This window comes from Macaca mulatta, chromosome 5 (genome assembly GCF_049350105.2).
Source record: "Macaca mulatta isolate MMU2019108-1 chromosome 5, T2T-MMU8v2.0, whole genome shotgun sequence".
In the NCBI taxonomy this organism is placed as follows: domain Eukaryota; kingdom Metazoa; phylum Chordata; class Mammalia; order Primates; family Cercopithecidae; genus Macaca; species Macaca mulatta.
This window is the reverse complement of record NC_133410.1, coordinates 56,772,309-56,791,969: the sequence shown is the minus strand read 5'-3', so window position 1 is coordinate 56,791,969 and position 19,661 is coordinate 56,772,309. Positions and strand designations below refer to the sequence as shown.

The 19,661-nt window shown below is 41.2% G+C and overlaps 1 protein-coding gene across 5 annotated transcripts in view; it reads left to right on the top strand.

Annotated features, from left to right (window-relative positions):
• SEPTIN11 (septin 11) overlaps positions 1–19,226 on the top strand; it is a 139,247-nt gene extending 120,021 nt beyond the window's left edge. For 3 of the 5 annotated variants that reach the window (XM_078003458.1, XM_078003459.1, XM_028848482.2), the window contains 3 exons: positions 7,155–7,287; positions 9,725–9,912; positions 13,455–17,659. In XM_078003458.1, the coding sequence (XP_077859584.1) occupies positions 7,155–7,287; positions 9,725–9,912; positions 13,455–13,470 (337 nt within the window). In that variant the 3' untranslated portion in view covers positions 13,471–17,659. Of the gene's footprint in view, positions 1–7,154; positions 7,288–9,724; positions 9,913–13,454; positions 17,660–18,119 lie in introns of those variants that run through there. The other 2 variants (XM_015138477.3, XM_015138476.3) reach the window with 2 other exon arrangements.
• The last annotated feature ends 435 nt before the right edge of the window (positions 19,227–19,661 follow it).

The following is a 19,661-nucleotide window of genomic DNA, read 5'->3' as shown; positions in this document are numbered from 1 at the left end:
TGGTGTCATCTCGGCTTACTGCAAGCTCCGCCTCCCGGGTTGACGCCATTCTCCTGCCTCAGCCTCCCAAGTAGCTGGGACTACAGGCGCCCGCCACCGTGCCTGGCTAATTTTTGTATTTTTAGTAGAGACAGGGTTTCACTGTGTTGGCCAGGATGGTCTCGATCTCCTGACCTTGTAATCCACTCGGCCTCCCAAAGTGCTGGGATTACAGGCGTGAGCCACTGCACCTGGCCAGGAGGGAGTTTATTTTCTTGCAATTGCTTTAGAGATAGTTTAGGAATGCCTGGGCTTGTCGCCTGGCACTCTGCTACTGAGGAGTTCCACGAGCATGTGTGTATGCAGTGAGAACAAATGCAGAACCCAGACAAGGGGTTTACCAAGAAGTTAACTTCTAGCCAATGTTGCATCATTCCCTTCTGCCCTGGCGGCTTGCAAAACTGACCATCTCCAACCATGTGAAAGTCACATTCTGAGGCAAGGTATAGGACAGCTTTTTGTGTACATAGGTTTAACTAATTGAACCTTGAAATGCATTTACCAGAAAACAGTCCTTACAAAGGCAAGTCCACTTTATGGTTACTAAACCTGATGAAACAGTTTCTGTGTGGGAAAGGCCATCTTCACTATTACATAGAATATTTGTTTTCATGCAAAGAGATATTGAAAAAAAGGAACTGCTATAAAATTGAATTCATTTTCCCCTCGCCTTCATTCAAATCCAGACAGCGTTGAAGAGCACTGGACTAGGAGTCAGGAGTTTGAGTTCAGTTCTTGGTCCTGCTATGCTACAAATTCTTAACCCACCTGGGCCTGAATTTCTTCATCTGTGAAATGAGGAGCTGATCCAGATCATGGAATAATTAGATCCAGTAAAAAAATTTTTTTTTCTGTACTGGGTTAGATAGTAAACATTTTAGGTTCTGCAGGCCAAATGGTCTCTATCACAACTATTCAGTGTGCCCTTGTCCGAAAGCAGCCATAGACCATACTGTAAATGAATGGACATGGCTGTGTTCCAGTAAAACTTCATTTACAAAAACAGATGGGGGGCCAGATTTGGTCCTCAGGCTGTAGTTGCCCAACCCCTAGACAAGATCATAACTTGGAGCCTGTGAACTGCCTGCAAAAGTTAGAATGCGTGTGACTGTTTCTTGAGTTTGTTTGAGGTCATTTACCTCTCAAAGTGTTTTTACTTCTCAAAATGTTCAGAGCCATTTGGCATAGTTGTGTTTCTTTCAACTCAGGAATCTGTGGAATTCGAAGAGTCTATGATGCTACCCTTAGCTATCTACACCACCAGGAAGGGCCCAGTGGCCTAAGTCTTCTGGGACAGGCAAGACCAAGTCCTTCCACCATCTTGACTGGGTTTCTTAGATTCCCTGGGAGCCTGGGGATGGTGAGGATTTCCTGCTGCTGCAGGCCACTAAGTTGTCTGTGTAGCCAGCATTTTAATTAAGGCATTTCCTGCAAGCCCAGAGTAACTGCCCACCAGGAAGAGGTGGAGCTGGGTAGGCCCAGCAGGGCTTCTGCGAGGGAAGCTGCTGGACCAGCCCACTGCTTTGTTCTCCCTGTTTCAGTGGCTTCAGGATTGGTGAGGGACATCACTGAGTCTGCCTGATGCTCAGAGAGCTTTATCCATATCTCCCTTCCCCACTTGGATCCATTTCCACTGGCCTGAGTTTTACTTTTTGATGATGAAAAGGGAAAATATATATACACACACACATACACACACGCTATATATATAGATATATAAAATAATTATATATTATATAACATATATAATCATATATATTATTTATATAATTATATAATATAATTATATTATTAATAATAATATATGTATATCTTATGTATATATAATAGATATATATACACACATTATATATATACACATATATATTACCAAGGCCTTTACTTTTTTCCATATATAAGAAAATTAGAAAATTAGAAAAAAGTAGACCTTCTAAAAATAAATACCTTCTAACATCTCGGTAACTGGGACCAGGTTTTCCATTTCAACTGGAAACAGTTTCTCCTCTTAGACCACTCATTCAAACTCTGGTGTCCCTCCTGGTTTAGGGAAGATCACTTGGTACCAAAAGTTGGCTTTAAATCACATGTCTTGGTAAATAGTGATATGAAATGAATTTGAGTTTCCTTTTCTTGGAAACCACTACTTTTAAAAGGGCTCAGCCTTTGCTTTGAAGAATTTCGGGCACCCTCAGCACTTCCTGTGCACCTGAGAGGGAGGAATGGAGTGAGGTGACTCTGTTTGGAGGATGACAGAGTTAAGGAAAAGCAGAAGCCACAATTGATTTAAGTGATTTTCCAGAATTTCATCTGCAAAGTCACCATTCCTGGATGTGCGTGGAAGGTGGATCTTCCATGTGAATTTAGGCTGAGCTTGGAGGAGTATAAATCAAGGGCTTAAGGTTTTGTATTCTCAAAGCACAGGATTTCTGCATGGGTGTGCAGTGAAGTTCATCCTTCCCAGTGAGCACCCTCATTCACCATTTGTCCTCTGGGCCCCCTTGTGTTTACAGTACATGTTTGTAAAACAGAGAGTGACCTCTAAGGCCAAGTCTAGTAAGAGGCAGCGCCACTGTGTATGTTACACAGTGTGAGGCAAAAGGAGGAGCTGGGTGTGCACAGAGACGCTGTATTCAAGCCTTGGCAGCACACCACGGCCGTAAAGCTAGTGGAGCCCGTCCCTAGATTGCCTTTAAACCTGGCTGCATTCACACTTGTGTCTTTATTGTCTTGTGGCAGAATACATATATAACCAGGCATTCATCTGCTCTTTCCCAAGCCCATCTTTATCCTCCCCCCGCGCATGCCCAGCTGCTGCCCTGAAGCCTTGAAACTCATGCTTCTACCATCCAGAGCACCCATACTTCCCTGGACCCAGGCCTCTCCTTCCTCGACCCCAACCCCTTTCTGCTGGCATTATAGGGTAGAAGAGGAGATGTCATGTGTCTCCCATGAGCTACTCCCTGCTTCCTTTCTCCTGAGAGGCCACTGCGCTTTTCCTAACAGTACCTGCCCAAGCTGCTCTCATCTCACCTTGGAACACCACCATCTCCTTGCTTCACCCTCGTTCAACTCACACAAAACACTCAGTTACCGCCATTTTCTCAGAGGCCAACAAGGTCCAGGCCCAGGAGACTCATTAGGAGTGGCTGGGCCTCCGTACACCAGCCATGCAATGCAGGAGGTAGAGTTCTTATCTGAGCAAGGTAGCCTGGGCTCAGTCATGGCTCTGTTACTTCTTTGTTGTGTGACCTGCTCAGATTACCTGTGTGTCCAAGTTTCTCCATCTATAAAGTGGGAGGTGATAGTATTGTCTATCTTACTGGGTTATTGTAAGGATTAAATGAATTCACGTTTGTATTGCTCCACTCCACAAATGCTGGTAGAGATTATCATACTCTGGCATGCCCTCCACTAGATGCTTTTAGATAAGAACAGAGAGAGAATTGTACTGTGTGAATCGCCAGAATGAAGGATGAACTGAAGTGTCTGTGTTCATTCTCTTCCTTTGACCTCCACAAGCAAAACCTGCCTCTCCCAAGGGCTGTTAAGAGGAAATTACAAGATAAAATCCTCAATTTCAAATCAATCTAAAATCTTGTGAAAAAGGTACACATTTCTCACTTAGAAAAGGGTATTAGTAACTGTAATTAAAAATTAACTTTGAAGAACTAAAAGTTGCGGAAGATACCACTGAAGAGATGGGTGCAGAGGCTCACATCTGAAATCCCAGCACTCTAGGAGGCTGAGGTAGGAGGATCACTTGAGCTCATGAATGTAAGACCAGCCTGTGCAACATAGGGAGACTTCATCTCAACAAAAAATTTAAAAAAAAAATTAGCCAGACATGGTGGCACATGCTTGTGGTTGGTCCCAACTACTTGAGAAGCTGAAGTGGGAAGATTGCTTGAGCCCAGCAGTTCGAGGGTATAGTGAGCTATGATCCTGCCCCTGCACTCCAGCCTGGGTGAGACAGTAGGAGCCTGTCTCCAAAAAAAAAAAAAAAGATATATAATCACTTTGGATATCTTTACTGGATATGAGCCAGTTCCTTTTGAACTGGTCTTCAATGACTGGGAAATGTTAGTGAGGGCTTCTGGTATCTCCAGTGGACAACTCAACTGGCAGAGGTGTCTGGGAATCTGATTCTGTGGATGCTGTGGTTCTAAGTCATTTGTAAGTAACTAATTACAGTTGTGATTCCTTGGGGTAAGGTTTTATGGCTTATGTTTCTTATGTTCCTGATTATTGTTTCCAATGTCAGAGTTCAAAAGCTGGCTCACATCCTAAGACACAATGATATAAGAAGTAGCATTTGTTGAGCCCATTTGCCTGCTCTGGCCCAGGGTGTCAAAACTGCTTCCAGTTTTGCCAATGGCAAAGTTGCTCCTTAGGCTTTCTCTGGGACTAGGCTTTCCAATTTTGGACTGCAAGCTTCACTATAAAAAGCATTTTCCATCATGATCCAGCATACACATTTTGTGTAGTAATGCCTACTCTTAAACTTTTTAAGGTACTGGTTAAGACCCACAATTGAGTTGTGATTCATAGTTTCAAAATGTATCTTCAGAAACTGAAGCATAAGATAGCTTGTGGTTGGAACTGGATAAGGCAGAGTCATTTAGTGAGTTCTCAGCATTTAGGGTAGCATTACCCAGAGCACATTCTATCAGTGAATTGCTTAAATTTTCCATGATCAGACAAATTTGGAGGGTTCTAAGACAATCAAGTTAAACAGGTTCTTTTACTCTTGGGCTTCTCAGAGCATTTAAGACAAGCAGTAGTTAGCAAACTAGTTACATCAAATCACCTGGGAAGCATTTAAAACTAGCAGACTAGTTACATCAAATCACCTGGGAAGCATTTAAAACTAGCAGACTAGTTACATCAGATCACCTGGGAAGCATTTAAAACTAGACCATTTTGCCTTACCAGACATCCTGAATCAGCCTCTCCAGGACTGAACTTAGGACTCTGTATTTAGGGAAGTGTATGCAACAAAACGTGCCCAGTGCCCCTGCTGTGCGGCCAAGGTTGAGATCCACCATGCACTGTGAATCTGCTAAAAGGATAGTAGGGGCACCATTCTCCCTTCTGTCTTTTGACGTTGGAGCCCCTCTTTTGGAGATCCTTTCTTGAAATTGGTGGTCTCTGGAATACATTTTGGGTAGTGTTTCTATCAAAGTTTCCATTGTTTGTTAGAAATAAGGGGGAGATATATTCATTATTCTAAAATCAACAAAAACTGAGTTTTCTGTAAAATTTCATAGGAGGGACAAGTCATCCTCTACCTTTGGCAATTCTGAGCTAAATAATAGTGATGAAGAGTTTATTATAAGCTAGTATGCAAAATTTCATGAATTATTTTATAGTTCTGTTATCAGTATACTTCTCTATATATCCATCACTATAGATCTTAAACTTGAAGTCCAACTATTGCTATTAATATTAGCCAACACTAACATTGGCCGAACATGTTTTTATCTTGTAAGATAATGTGAAAGCTAAATGTACCTCTGGAAACTCAAAACAATTGTTTATAAACAGGTACTATTGATAGTGGCGAGGGCAAGATAACTTACTTTTAATAAACTAATAACCATGTTAATTATTGAAGTAAAAACCAGCCTAAGTAATACGTTTTCTTTTTTTGAAATGGAGTCTTGCTCTGTTGCCCAGGCTGGAGTGCAATGGCATGGTCTCAGCTCACTGCAAGCTCCAATTCCTGGGTTCGAGTGATCCTCCTGCCTCAGCCTCCCAAGTAGCTGGGGTTACAGGTGCTCACCACCACACCCAGCTAATTTTTGTATTTTTAGTAGAGATGGGGGTTTCACCATATTGGCCTCGAACTCATGACCTCAGGTGATCCTCCTGCCTCAGTTTCCCAAAGTGCTGGGATTACAGGCGTGAGCTACCATGCTTGGCCTAATACATTTTCTAATACTAAACTAGTTCTGTAGTTCATTATAGATGTGTGTATCTACATGCACGTATGTTCCTATCACCTGAATTTCCTTTTTCTTCGTCTAAATGGACAGATGTAATGATGTGTGGTAGTCCGCATGGTACCGGGGGTCATCCGGAGTGGCTATCCAGTTTGTAGTCTACGCTTTGGACGAATTCGGTCCATGGGAAAGGCAGATATACTGCAGACGGTTAATATACAACAGTTGTTGTAGGGAAACAGCAAGACAGAGAGAGAAATAGCACCTATAAAATATCAGCAAATGTTTCTGTGTGTATGTGGGGGTGGCAGTGGGGTTGTATTTTCTTAAGCTGTGCTACCAAAGTGATTTCTCTGTAAATATATTTGTTTTGACTTAGAGATAAAGCTGAGCTGTAGCATTCAATGTAGAATATTGGGCTCTAACTTCCGAGACAGTCAGGAGGAGGATAGAATTGAAAATAAAAATTAAACTATTCTCCCTGCTCTATTTACAACTGGTAATATAACTTGAAAAGTAGCAATTTTCTACAATACCTTTAAAGGTAATGTTGTCTCTTTAGTTTACTTTTGCTGGGTTTATTTTCCACATTGGGGGCTGGAGGGAGATGAGAGGGGAGAGTACCATTTACTGGGCACTGATTATATGTTCGATGTTTTATTCCCTTTCCTTCATTTCATTCTCAGGGTCATATCCCTAGAAGGTAAGTGTCACTGTATCCACGTCTCAGACCTTGGAGGCTGAGGGAGGCTGTGCTTTTCTAAGAACAGCTGGTCAGTTGGTACGGTCCGAATTCAAACCTGGATCTGTGGGACTCCAGTGCCTCTTCATTTCTCCCCCTATACCAGGCCTCCTCCATCTTCTCAAATCCTATACCACCTCCACCTCCTCAGCCCAGGTTTTCCCTGTATGAATATATGTAAGATAAAACTTTGCTAGTCAGAGACATACCTTTAGTGCTATGTCATGCTTACTAACTGATTTCTAGTTCTTGATGCACTTGTCTTTCCAACCACAGAATAACTAAAAGTAAAACAGTGTCATTCTACTTATGCTTTAATATGGCAAGCAACAACTTTATGTTTTGGAAGTAGATGGGTAGAAATTATGTGAACTGAAATTTCTTAGCATACAATTTCATAATGCTGTCCTTGGTTTGTGGATTTTGAATAGTCTTCAGGAGACATATGAAGCAAAAAGGAATGAATTCCTGGGAGAACTGCAGAAGAAAGAAGAAGAAATGAGACAAATGTTTGTTATGAGAGTGAAGGAGAAAGAAGCTGAACTTAAAGAGGCAGAGAAAGAGGTAAGCCATCTGTCCTGCTTCCAAGGGAAAGATTTGTAAGAGGGAGATTTTCTTAGTACTTCACACTTTAGAGGATTTCATAATGGTCCAAGTACTTTCTTTTTTTTTTTTTTTTTTTGAGATGGAGTCTCGCTCTGTCGCCCAGGCTGGAGTGTGGTGGCCGGATCTCAGCTCACTGCAAGCTCCGCCTCCCGGGTTTATGCCATTCTCCTGCCTCAGCCTCTGGAGTAGCTGGGACCACAGACGCCCACCACCTTGCCCGGCTAGTTTTTTGTATTTTTAAGTAGAGACGGGGTTTCACCGTGTTAGCCAGGATGGTCTTGATCTCCTGACCTCGTGATCTGCCCGTCTCGGCCTCCCAAAGTGCTGGGATTACAGGCTTGAGCCACCACGCCCAGCCGGTCTGAGTACTTTCTACATGCATTTTGTCACAAGTGACCTACCAACCTGGCCAGGAAAATGGGTCAGATATTCTCATTCCCACCTTATAGATGACAAACAGGTTATAAAAGTTAAAACTATTTTTGGGGTGCTGACAAGTTGATGGGTGCAGCACACCAACATGGCACAAGTATACATATGTAACAAACCTGCACGTTATGCACATGTACCCTAGAACTTAAAGTATAATAATAATAAAAAATAATAAAAAATTTTAAAAAAATGTTTTTGTAGTCACATACCTCGTTAGCAAAATCGAGACTAAAACTAGATCTTAGGTCTCCAGATCTGATCATATGGCCTGTGTAGCTCTGTATTTCTTCAATTTACAAGTCTTAAAACATGAGATTTGGGATTCTGGGACTATTATTATCATCTTAGTCTATCAGCCAACTCTTCTAGACTTTGGCACTGTCTGGGGGACATGCTCTGACACAAAGTCTGCACCAGTGCTTCTGCCCTCATGGGGCTCGCACTCCCTGCTCCAGTCTTACCTCAGTTCCCTCCCCTGGCCAGATTAACTGCTTCCTAGAAGTTAACATAGATTTGTACTATAACACTCATCCCATTGTATTTGAGTGTGTGTGTGTGTGTATGTATGTGTGTATGTACGCTTGTGTGCATAATGTCTATTTCTGCTGGTCAATAATGAGTATCTGAAGTGTTTGAACTATATCTATACGTTTCTAAGTGAAATCATCTAAATTTCCTCATTTTCTTGTTTTAATTTATTTTGTCTAAAAACTACTGAAACTTAGAGGCTATTTAAATAGCTAAGCACTCAAGATGGTTTTGCTGCAGAGAAAGTTCAGCCTTATTTGTTGTTGGCTTCAAGAACCAAGGGGATGCTGGGTAAAAAATCTAAAATTATCTGGAATTCCTTCCTTTCCTTTTCTTTTTCATTTCCTTTCTTCTTCCTTTCCTTTTCTTCTTCCCTTTCCTTCCCTCAAGGGCCAGAAATTTCCCAACACATTATTTAAGTAGCTAATTCGTAATGCTTATATAGATATGTACACACACGCGCACACGTATATACATATGTATATATATACACACACACATATATATGTAGTCATTGTATATATCTCTAAGTAAATGTTTTTTATACATTTTGAAAAAGGACCAGAGGTAAAGAGCCAATTTTACCACTGGGGTGAGTTTTTTTGTTAGGATCATAATTAATTTTGGCTAGGTGCGGTGGTTCACACCTGTAATTCCAGCACCTTGGGATGCCAAGGCGGGAGGATCACGAGGTCAGGAGTTCGCAACCAGCCTGGCCAATATGGTGAAACCCCGTCTCTACTAAAGATACAAAAAATTAGCTGGGCGTGGTGGCGCATGCCCATAATCCCAGCTACTTGGAAGGCAGAAGCAGGAGAATTGCTTGAACCCGGGAGACAGATGTTGCAATGAGCTGAGATTGAGTCACTGCTCTCCAGCCTGGGCAACAGAGCGAAGGAATCTTTAGTCCAAGGAGTTCAAGTGTCACAGGAGTCTGGGTCTCTGAGGGATGTTCTTCAGCCTCCCAGCCCAGCTCCTCCAGGAAGTCAACAAAACGGTACTTTACACCTGTAATTAAAGCCAGTGCAGCCACATGACACATGTTTGTTTGTTTGTGTTCTTTTTTTTAAGATGGAGTCTCATTCTGTCACCCAGGCTGGAGTGCAGTGGTGCGATCTCAGCTCACTGCAACCTCCGCCTCCCGGGTTCAAGCAATTCTCTGCCTCGGCCTCCCGAGTAGCAGGGATTATAGGCACCTGTCACCACGCCTGGCTAATTTTTGTATTTTCAGTAGAGATGGGGTTTCGCCATCTTGGCCAGACTGGTCTTGAACTCCTGACCTCGTGATCCACCCGCCTCAGCCTCCCAAAGTGCTGGGATAACAGGCGTGAGCCACCACACCTGGCCATGTTTTGTTTTTTGAACAGATCCAAAGAACTTTACATCAAATGGATTTTCATTCCGTTCACCAAGCCTGTCTTCTTTTTCTCTCCAGCTTCATGAGAAGTTTGACCTTCTAAAGCGGACACACCAAGAAGAAAAGAAGAAAGTGGAAGACAAGAAGAAGGAGCTTGAGGAGGAGGTGAACAACTTCCAGAAGAAGAAAGCAGCGGCTCAGTTGCTTCAGTCCCAGGCCCAGCAATCTGGGGCCCAGCAAACCAAGAAAGACAAGGATAAGAAAAAGTAAGCAGGTGTCACCCCCATGTATTGGGGACCTCTAACAGTTTATTCCTCTTGCATGTCTCTACTTTTCCCATTCACAGACTGGAAACTGGTCTTTTACCAGAAAGATAAAAGCAAGTATTTTCTCTACAGTGCAGGGACGATGATGAAGGTTTTTAAAATATTTTTAAAAGGTACACAAAGATTAATTTATGAAACTTGACCACATTGACCGAGCAATCAGGCCTGGAGGAACCTGTTGTCTCCAGTAGCATCTTCCACACCAACACTAGGAGTCTCGAAGAAGACAGGTTGATGTGTCTTCAGCACCCTCTGAAGACAATTCTCATGACTCTTGATAGAGAGCATCTTAAAATCACAGTTGTTAAAATTATTCTCCTATTCCGTGTTGTAAGACTTCGTAAGCCAGTCACTGAAAGTCTCGTTCCCAAAATGAAACATTTGGAAGAGCTGCTAGTGGCCACTAGTTTCCTCTAAATTCAGTATGATGAATTGTTTTATTGTGAAATGGGATCCAAATGCCTATCCAGTTGACACCTCTGCCAACCCTCAAGCCAAACCTAAACCCACTCATAAAAGGTTTTTTAAATAGGGTCTTAATGTCATGTGCCAAAAGGTCAGATTCTGCTCTTGAGTTGGTCACTTCCTATGATACTCCAGTAGCAGCTGCCTGAAACCAGTGGGAGATTTAGCCCTGCCTTGACATTCTCCTGTGATTTGAAGCTGTCCTTTGAATCACATTAAGCCTAGTTTTACGTTACTAGCTATCGGTTTTGACAGGAAGCAGTATGGTAAGAATACCACTAAGGAAAACCTTTGTGGTATCTCAGTGGCAGATATGCAGATGCCGCCCTCCTTTGTCTAATGTGCGGTGCTTTTAGGGCAGCTATTTAAAGCAACTCAGAACTTGTTTCAGGAAGTCTTGCTCTTTCGCCTTACATGCCGAGGTTCTAGGGAAAAAGCTGACCATAAGTAAACAAAAACATTGATACTCAAGCACATAAAGAATTACATTCTTTAAACACAGAGTACACAGGATCAAGTCTCTGCACAGTAACTGAAATGTGTTATAGGGAAGAGTGAGCACAGTGCTGTTGTCCACTTACTCTTGATGAATGTGCAGTAGGCTCACCCCTAAGAAATCTCATGTTGCCTGCAGTAAAAATAAAAATGGACTGCTACAGTGACATACTGAGAGAGTTTTAAATCATGCTTTACCAACTTTGATATTCTGAGCTCCGAGACAGCAGAAAATGTATCACCAGAGCAACGGAGGAGGCAAATGTTCTGAACAATAGTAGAAGTGGTTGTGATTTTATTTGGAGTTGGCACAGATCCAAGTGACCAAAGGAGTTCAAGGCCCAAAATTTAGTTATGCTGGATTAATTCTGAGAGTAACAACCACATAGATTATAATCTAGTTTAAGAAAACCCTTTGTAGCTATGTGTGTCGGGAGAGCATCTAACACTCATGGTGATGTTCCCCATGCAGAGACTCAGAGATTACAGTGACTCTTCCAGTGAAGACAGATGAAAGCCATTTGGCATTGTACCTTTGTTAATCCAGACCAACCAAGGATATGGGTGTGTGTGTGTGTGTGTGTGTGTGTGTGTGTGTGTGTGTGTGTACGTACACATACATCTATAGGTATGAATGAGACAAAAAGCTGCTGACTTATAGCTTAGGAAACCCAAAGTCAAGTTTTTCTTTTCACCCTGAAGCACTCAGTGCATAAAGGTTCGAGTTTTAAAACTAAGAATGTTTCTAAAAGACCAGCAATGTTAAAAGAGTATTTCGTGTATACTAGACGTGCCTTTAAGCAATAAAAATTCCAAGAACTGATCATTATTGTGCCTCCATTTTAAAAAAGTTTATTTAGTAACAAACTTCCCAGTGTAGGGAGGTTTTTCCTTGCCCTTTCGGACATGTTAGGTTATTTTCTTCCTATCCTGGGGCCTTACCAATGTGTAATGCTTTCAAAGTTTCTGTGAAGCCTGTGTGGATTCTATTTTAGCTTATTTATGTATTCTCATTTATTTTGAAGGATATTATACTCAGTTTGGTTCAGAGTAGTAACCAGGTTTTGCTCCTGACAATGGCACATATTGTTTGTGTAACTTTTTCTAGGTCCTTACCCTTTTCCACACTTTGCATTTGTACAGTGAAAGCAACTGCCAGTGGAGGCCTGAAGTGTCAAAGTAAAAAACAAACAAAACAAAAAACTCACACCTTTTCCTGCCAGAGGCAGTGGACTGCGTTGGTTAGAGGGACCGCAGAAAGACAGTGGCCAGGCTGGACAGGGCAGCACTCTGAAAAGAGCTGGGAAGATGCCTCCTGGCATAGCTGGAGCAGATGTAGGAGTTACCGTTAGGAGCTGGCTTTGTTGTAGGTAGAAAACGAAAAGGCAGATGCTTACTTATTTACCTGCTATGTTTCCAGCTCAAAGCCTAACTTAGTTTTTCTAATAGTTTTAAATTCTCTTTTTTCTATTCTAATGACACGCTCCTTTTTTAATGTAGGTAAGGCTTTATACTTCTCCTTGACCTGTAGTGGCATGAGAGTGTATAACATTTCCTAAGATGACAGGCAAAGTAGAACTAAACCCTGGCACTGCCATTAGCTGGCCCCACCTTCTGCCATCTCTGGCCACCAAGTCACTTTCCTTGTTTGCGGCTGTACCACAGTGGTGGGACTGCGCGGGGGTAAGTTGGTCAGTGGACAGTGTTTCCCTTTTCTGAAAACTGTCTGCACAATTGCCAGCAGCCATTTGCTGGTTAAGCTGCATCTATCCCAAAAGACAGTTTTAAAATTCATCATTCTAAAACCATACTTGTTTAACCAACCATCCACTCATCTTTAAAAAAAAAAACTGTTTTGATTCTTGCTAAGGAATAAAGTTGCATGTTTTGCACTTGCCTAAAATTAGACACATGGGCCGTGGGTTTGGCATTGCTTTGTACCTAGAAGAGGGGGAAAGCTCCTGGCATTGCTGTATCTGTAACCATTACAGTGATTGTCTTTTTCCCCCTACCCAACTAGATTAATAGCATGTCCTCCATTCCCTATGTAATTTCAATCCCTAAACTGCGTTAGACCTTTTCTTCAAGTCAATTGTACAAAGGCATTTATTGTATATTTATTCTCTGACGCCTTCAGCAGCTCCGAAGTGGAAGATGAAGCTCCTATTCAGTACTAATGGGACACCCAAACCTAATAGATAATGGTTTTGTGTTATTTGAGAAAACAAAAGCTAAACAGTAAATCCTCCCACTAGACATGCAGTGGTTTCAAGAAGTCACTTGTGAATTCTAAATTACATACAAATGGAAACTAACCGTATGTCTTTAATTCAGTATTAAATTTTGCTTTTGCTTGTCATGTAGAGTAGCCTTCTCAAATTTTTGGTTTTAATTTCTGTCAATTCCATAATCATTGCATGAGCATTCACCATCGCTGAATGCTGGTGCTGTCGCTCCTAATTTTCCTTTCTTTTTAATTTATTATTATTTCTAACTTTTTTGTTTTGTTTTTTAACTTGCAGTGCAAGCTTCACATAAAGCCTGGCAAGCCAAGGATGTTCCCGCATTCACCTGCTTTTGCAGTAATATCGTATCTCTGCCATGTGTGTTCTTTATTTTTATTTTTATTTTTATTTTTTTTACCCTTCTTCAAACACCAGTAACTATTATTAACTCGTTTGCTGAATGTTGTTGGGTGGTAGAAAATGGTAGAACAAGGGAATAACCGCAAATGCTCTGTGCAGCTGGACTCTGTTTCCGGAAAGTAAATGATTTGCTTTTTATGCCTGTTCTGAATGGCAGCACGAAGCAGGCCTGTTACTTGTATGTCGCTTTGGACAGAGGAAAGTGGGGTAAAATGCTACCTGTACGTCTGACATGAAAACTTCTCACCGCCTCAGCAGCTGAACTAAAAACCTGAATAGCCATGACAAGAGTTTGCATTTTCTTGATGATTCATCTCCATGAGTGCACAATCCCTGAACTCACTGTCTTTTCTCCACACTTGTCCCAAGCCAAGGTAGATTTGTATGTAGACAGACGGGTGAGCAAGCATTATATTTTATTTTTACACTTGCATGACATTTTCATTTTCATCAGTAACATTATTTGGCCTGAGCTTGTGGGTCTGTTCAGACTGTCTCCTCTCATGGTTTGAAACCGCATCTGAATGCCTGCCTTCAAATCCTGGCCAAGTTGGAGTAGAGTAGACAGGCCTGAGAAAACTATGATTATGTTCACATTTACTGGTGCATCCTTGATCCTCTCACAGATAGACGTCTTAAAGGTTGAATCATATAACATTGGTTAGTAGAAGAACCTTCTACTAAGGATGATGGGCTTTCTTCAACCTGCTTACCGCTAACAGTAAGGAATCTTTCATAAACACACAGTTTATGAAACACACAGTTTGTTCCCAGTGGGCTTAGAGGGAGGCCCTGATGACTGATTCCAGGATACTTGTACTTCTAATAAAATTTTTCCCTAATCATGAGAAAATTTCCACAGATACTTCCCTCAGAAAATTTGCTATAAACTCTGTATCACTGGTAGCACGAATTTGAGGGAGACCTTGTCAACTTTAAGGTGGAAATAGGAAGGACCACAACATGACCCGTAAGTGAAGAAGGTAGACATTTCCTATTCAGCTTCCTTGCTTAGTCTCCTTTCAGTATTTGGCAATAAAAGAGAGAAGAAATAGAACAACTGAAGTCTCAAATCATTGTCTGGAGTATTCCTCACCTTGGCTAGCTCCACCTGCTCTTTGTCTAAGGCCCTTGCCTCATCAGGGATTGGAGCGGACCCACATGCCAGAACCTATCCTGCATGCCTAATTTGTATGGAAAAGTGCGTATTTCATCTCTTTTCTATACTGTTCCTTTCTGATGCTTATCTTTTCATCTGTGTGATTGTTTTTTTCCCCTCTACTAACAAGATCCTCCCAGCTTTCTCTCTACATGTAGAAAGGATAACATTGCTCATGAACCCACTTCCCCTCCACATTTTCCTCACTGGTTAGAGATTAATAGGATAGAATATGCTGCATCTCCCCTGACACACACTTTCTTTTTAAAATGAATAAGTCTCTATTTTGATTTCAGCAAAGACTTTTTCTCCTTCTCTTTGTCCTCAGCCATACTTAGAGGAAAGAAGGAATGGTCTTCCATGAACTGATTATGCTTAATTAAGCAAAGTAAGGAAATTAGTTTCGTGGAAGCCTAAACAAAGCTGGAATAGAAGCTACACACTAGACACAGCAGCAGTCATAGTCTTCACACGTTTAGGAGCTACTGGACCAACATCCTCGTTTTTGCTTCTGTTTTTTTTAAATAATTCTAGTCTGGAGCTAACTGTGGAGCAGCCGAATAGTAGCTGGCATGTTGATTCAAACCATGGGCTGAATTTGCTCATAGGCTGTGCATCAGACAAAAGCTTGAATATTTGTGTTGTATGCTTGTTCCAACCACCGCTTGTGTGAGCATTTTTGTGGCTCGTACAGAAAGTACACTTTTAAATTGTTTCTTGCATCACTAAAATTTTTTTTAAATAAGCATAACAGCGAAAGGCATCCAGCTGACTTTTTGATTCCAAGATTGTTGGTTGGATTGACTTTTTTGCATTAAAATTTTCCCAGCAAAATAAATCATATGGCGAGTCAGAGAATAAAAAGTCAAAAGAAACAAATAGAAGCTTTTTTTTTTTTTTTTTTTTTAAATGTATTGCTTCTGAACTTTTTTCTGCCACTGCTCCCCGGCCCTGTTTAGTTTGTTATTGCTGCTCTTCTTTTTTCTTTCTGTATCTATGCCTTTTTTCACAGTAGTCCTTGGCTCTGCACGGAATAAATGATACCCTCAAATCTAATTGGATGTGCTTTCGCCTTTGCATGTAAGTACAGTAGTAAGAAACCTTTGAGATCTTTCTGACTTTTCAAAATTAGAGAAAGCAAGTGGGATGGATGGATTTTTTTTTCTTTTCAAGGGGGGCAGGAAGGTAATGGTTTGAGTAGCCTTTGTTTTTGTTTTGTTTTAAAAAAAAAACTAAATATATATAAAAGGCCACATTTATATTTTTTTTCACAAGAACCACATAATAAATTCCACTTCTTGACCTGAATTTGGAAATCCGAAATTACCAATCCAGGCCAGTTGTGGTGGCTCATACCTGTAATCTCAGCACTTTGAGAGGCTGAGGTGGGCAGATCACTTGAGGCCTGTAATCCCAGCACTTTGAGAGGCCGAGGCAGGCGGATCACGAGGTCAGGAGATCAAGACCATCCTGGCCAACATAGTGAAACCCCGTCTCTACAAAAAATACAAAAATATAGCCAGGCATGGTGGCGCGTGCCTGTAGTCCCAGCTACCTGGGAGGCTAAGGCAGGAGAATTGCTTGAACTTGGGAGATGGAGGTTGCAGTGAGCCAAGACTGCACCACTGCATTCCAACCTGGGTGATGGAGTGAGACTCTCCAAAGAAAAAAAAAAAGAAATTATTAATCCCTGCCTGTGCTCTACATAGCCTCATGGGCATCATTGGATAGTTCAGAGGGCCCTTGATTCCGGCAAGGCAAGTAAATCCAGAATGAGAAATTACTATCTTCTACTAGAGAAAACCAAGAGAAAAAATTTTATGCTAGGATGCCTTTATGACCACTTAATTTTTTTATCTTAGTCCAGTGGTCTCTCCCTGGTGCTAACTGCTGACAGTGGCCACCTCTTTTTTGGGGGGTGAGGGGCCTACATAACTCTAGCTGGCCTTCCCTCACATCTTTTGTTAAAACATAATGGCCATCTTTTTGCTTCTTCTGAACTTTAGATCTCCATAACACATGTACTGTAGAATGTGATGGAGAAGCATTGATGAGAATTTATGGGCAGTTCAGACTGTGTTTTCCCAACTTAGGCTCTTTATAAATTGGTTAAGGTTTTCTCCTTTTAAAGGGCATTTCAACAATGGGAATTATTTAATGTAACAGTGGGCACAGATTACTTATCTTCCTTCTCTGCTTTGTGACTCACCAGCAGTAACACACACTCTCCACATCTTGTGCACCTCAAATGAACAGACTTGGTTTCCTTGCTTTCTTGACATTTCCATGACTGTTTCACATACAAACTATTGAGTGAGGTTTTTCAGCTGTTACCGACCCACGTCCTACTGTCTCTGTGTGGTCCTGCAAAAACTGTCCATTCCCACCCCTTTGCTTTGCCATTTGCAAGTGTCTGGAATTGTCAAGTCTGAGCTTTGAAAAGTCCTGGTTCCACTGACAGGACACATTCGTTAGTTGGAATTAAGACCTACAAAGTCTAGTTTGTATGTAGGTATGAAGGGGATTTTTTAAATAAATTGAAAAGCTGTGAACAGCAGTAGAACTTTGTCTATTTCTTAATTTTAAAATATGCTGATATGCCTTAAACTGTAGTTGTAGATCCTTGTCATTTTGCTGTTTGAAAATAACCAATGTGTTTTCTAAAACTGTTGTGTAATCTACTTTCAGTGTTAATGCAGAATTGTCATATATGTAAGCTGCATGTTAGACATTTGTCTTTTTTTAAAACTAAAGTAATTGTATTGATGTGAAGCATATCATTTTTTCAAATATGAAAGTAATCACTTAGCAACATGCTTGGTAATTTGGCATCTGTTAAGGTAGGAGAGTGGTGAACAGGTAATCTATGCATATATCACTAGTGCCAAGACATAAAGCGGGGGAAAATATATTTTTACCCAAACATTGTTTGTGTGCCCTTTTTTGTGAGTTCTTTTTAGTCGCTGCTTGGTTTGCATATGCACACGTGCTTACTGGATAAAAGAAACAAGGATAAGAGTCTCATGCTTTCCTGCCTTGTGTGGTGGACTTCAAATGGCTGCTGTCTGGGTTACACCAGTTTCTCAAAGATACTTGCCATGTGGTGTCCTGTACTTCACATATCATGTTATCACTTTTTTTCCCCCATACCTGTCCCTGTCCACCCTGCCAATTCATGTGCCTTGGTGCCCAGCTGAGGCATCGTCTTCTTCACTGGCCTCCTCTTCCCTGCTGCTGCTCACCCTCCCGTGGAGCTCAAGGAAGTCACCCCGTTAACTGACACACTGCTGTTCTTTCACAGCTTGTTGTAGAGAAGCTCCTTTTTTTCTTAAGCCATTAAGAATCAAATTTGAATCTGAACCTTTCTTTTTTCTCTTCTGTAGCTTCTTCTTTATGTAACCATCCTGTTGACAAGCCCTACTCTCTCCTAATGGACATAGAGCATTAGAAGAGCAGGAGCTGTCTGTTCACACGTGTTGGGGAAGAGTTACCTCATTTCCACCATCGCCTCCTGTTCTTTTAAAGTCTGGGTCAAATATTGCACTGCTGTTTGTATTTGTCAATGTCTGCCCATAGTGGATACTGAAGTGACTTACCACTACCAAAAAAAATAGTCATATTCAATAATACTAATTAAAAAGGAAAAAGGAAATTGAGCGAAACAGAAAACGTGGGCCAAGACCCAAGGTCTTGTGCTGGGATCCCCTTGCTTAGAACTATCATGTTCTTGAAGCTGCTGATCCAAGAACTGATGGACTGAAGACAGCGTGTACCCTAACCTGAGGGGGCCACCACGTCCAGGGCCCACAAACGTGATCTCATGGTATCTCCTGTCCTTTCTGTCCCATGAGCCACATTCTGAACAGCCTGATCAGGATTCTCAACCATCAGGTCATAAGATCTGAACAACATTTTCCTTCGTTTTATTAGTTTTATGGGTTGTTTTGGTGTTTGGGGTTTTTTTTTAAAAAAACAAAAAAAAACAAAAAAAAACCAAAACTTGATATTGCATGAACAGAGATGGCTGCAATTTTTTTTCTTTGGAGTGTTCTATTGATACAATGTTTTTATTTTTCAGCTGACCATCTGCCTCTTGAGAGAGAGAGAAGTGGGCATCCTTCCTTTAAATTCAGGAACCACTGTTGTTTTATTTGACTTTTTCTGTTACTTGCATCTCTTATATAAGTTGTTTTGGATTTGGGATTATGTTTTGGGGGTGAAAAATTCCAGTTAGTTCTGTTTTTTGTATTGGTTATTCAGCTTACTTTTGGTATCAAAATTATGCCAGTTTTAAGCTCACTTGAGTGAAGTTTAAGTCACAAGATTCTGTTTAATATGCTTTCCTCATTTTGGAAACAACCAAAAACTTCCCTTTTTTGTTACGGGATTTTGACCTACAAGTCCTAATCGTGTTTAAAATGTGCCGGTGTTGGGTAGATGACTTTTCTGCCTCTGGGGTTCAATTTATATTTAAAGATACCTTAAAATAACTTACTGGCCCATCCCTGCCTTTTTATTTGTTGTGAAGCTCTGTACCTTGTGTCCACAGTTTTTTACCAGGACCCATGTGTCTTGGACCATGGGAAATGAACCCCAAACAAGTACATGTCTCTCCTCCCAGATAACAGCATCATTAACAATGGTTCTGATTCACATTGTCTTCTCGGAATTACCTAGGTGGATTTCTCTACAATTTCTGCAAAAAAAACCTGCTGAGAATCAAAGTATTCAGACTTGATCACTGAAAATAACATCCATATCCAAACACATACTTCTGCCAGTTGAGTGAGCCTGTGATTTCTGATGCTGACCTGTTTGTGATGAGTCAGATTCAGGGCTAGATTACTCTAGTTAGCAGTCACTTCTTAGGGGCAGTTTTCATAGTGAAGGGACAATTTTCAAATTCATATGTATTATAGAGCATG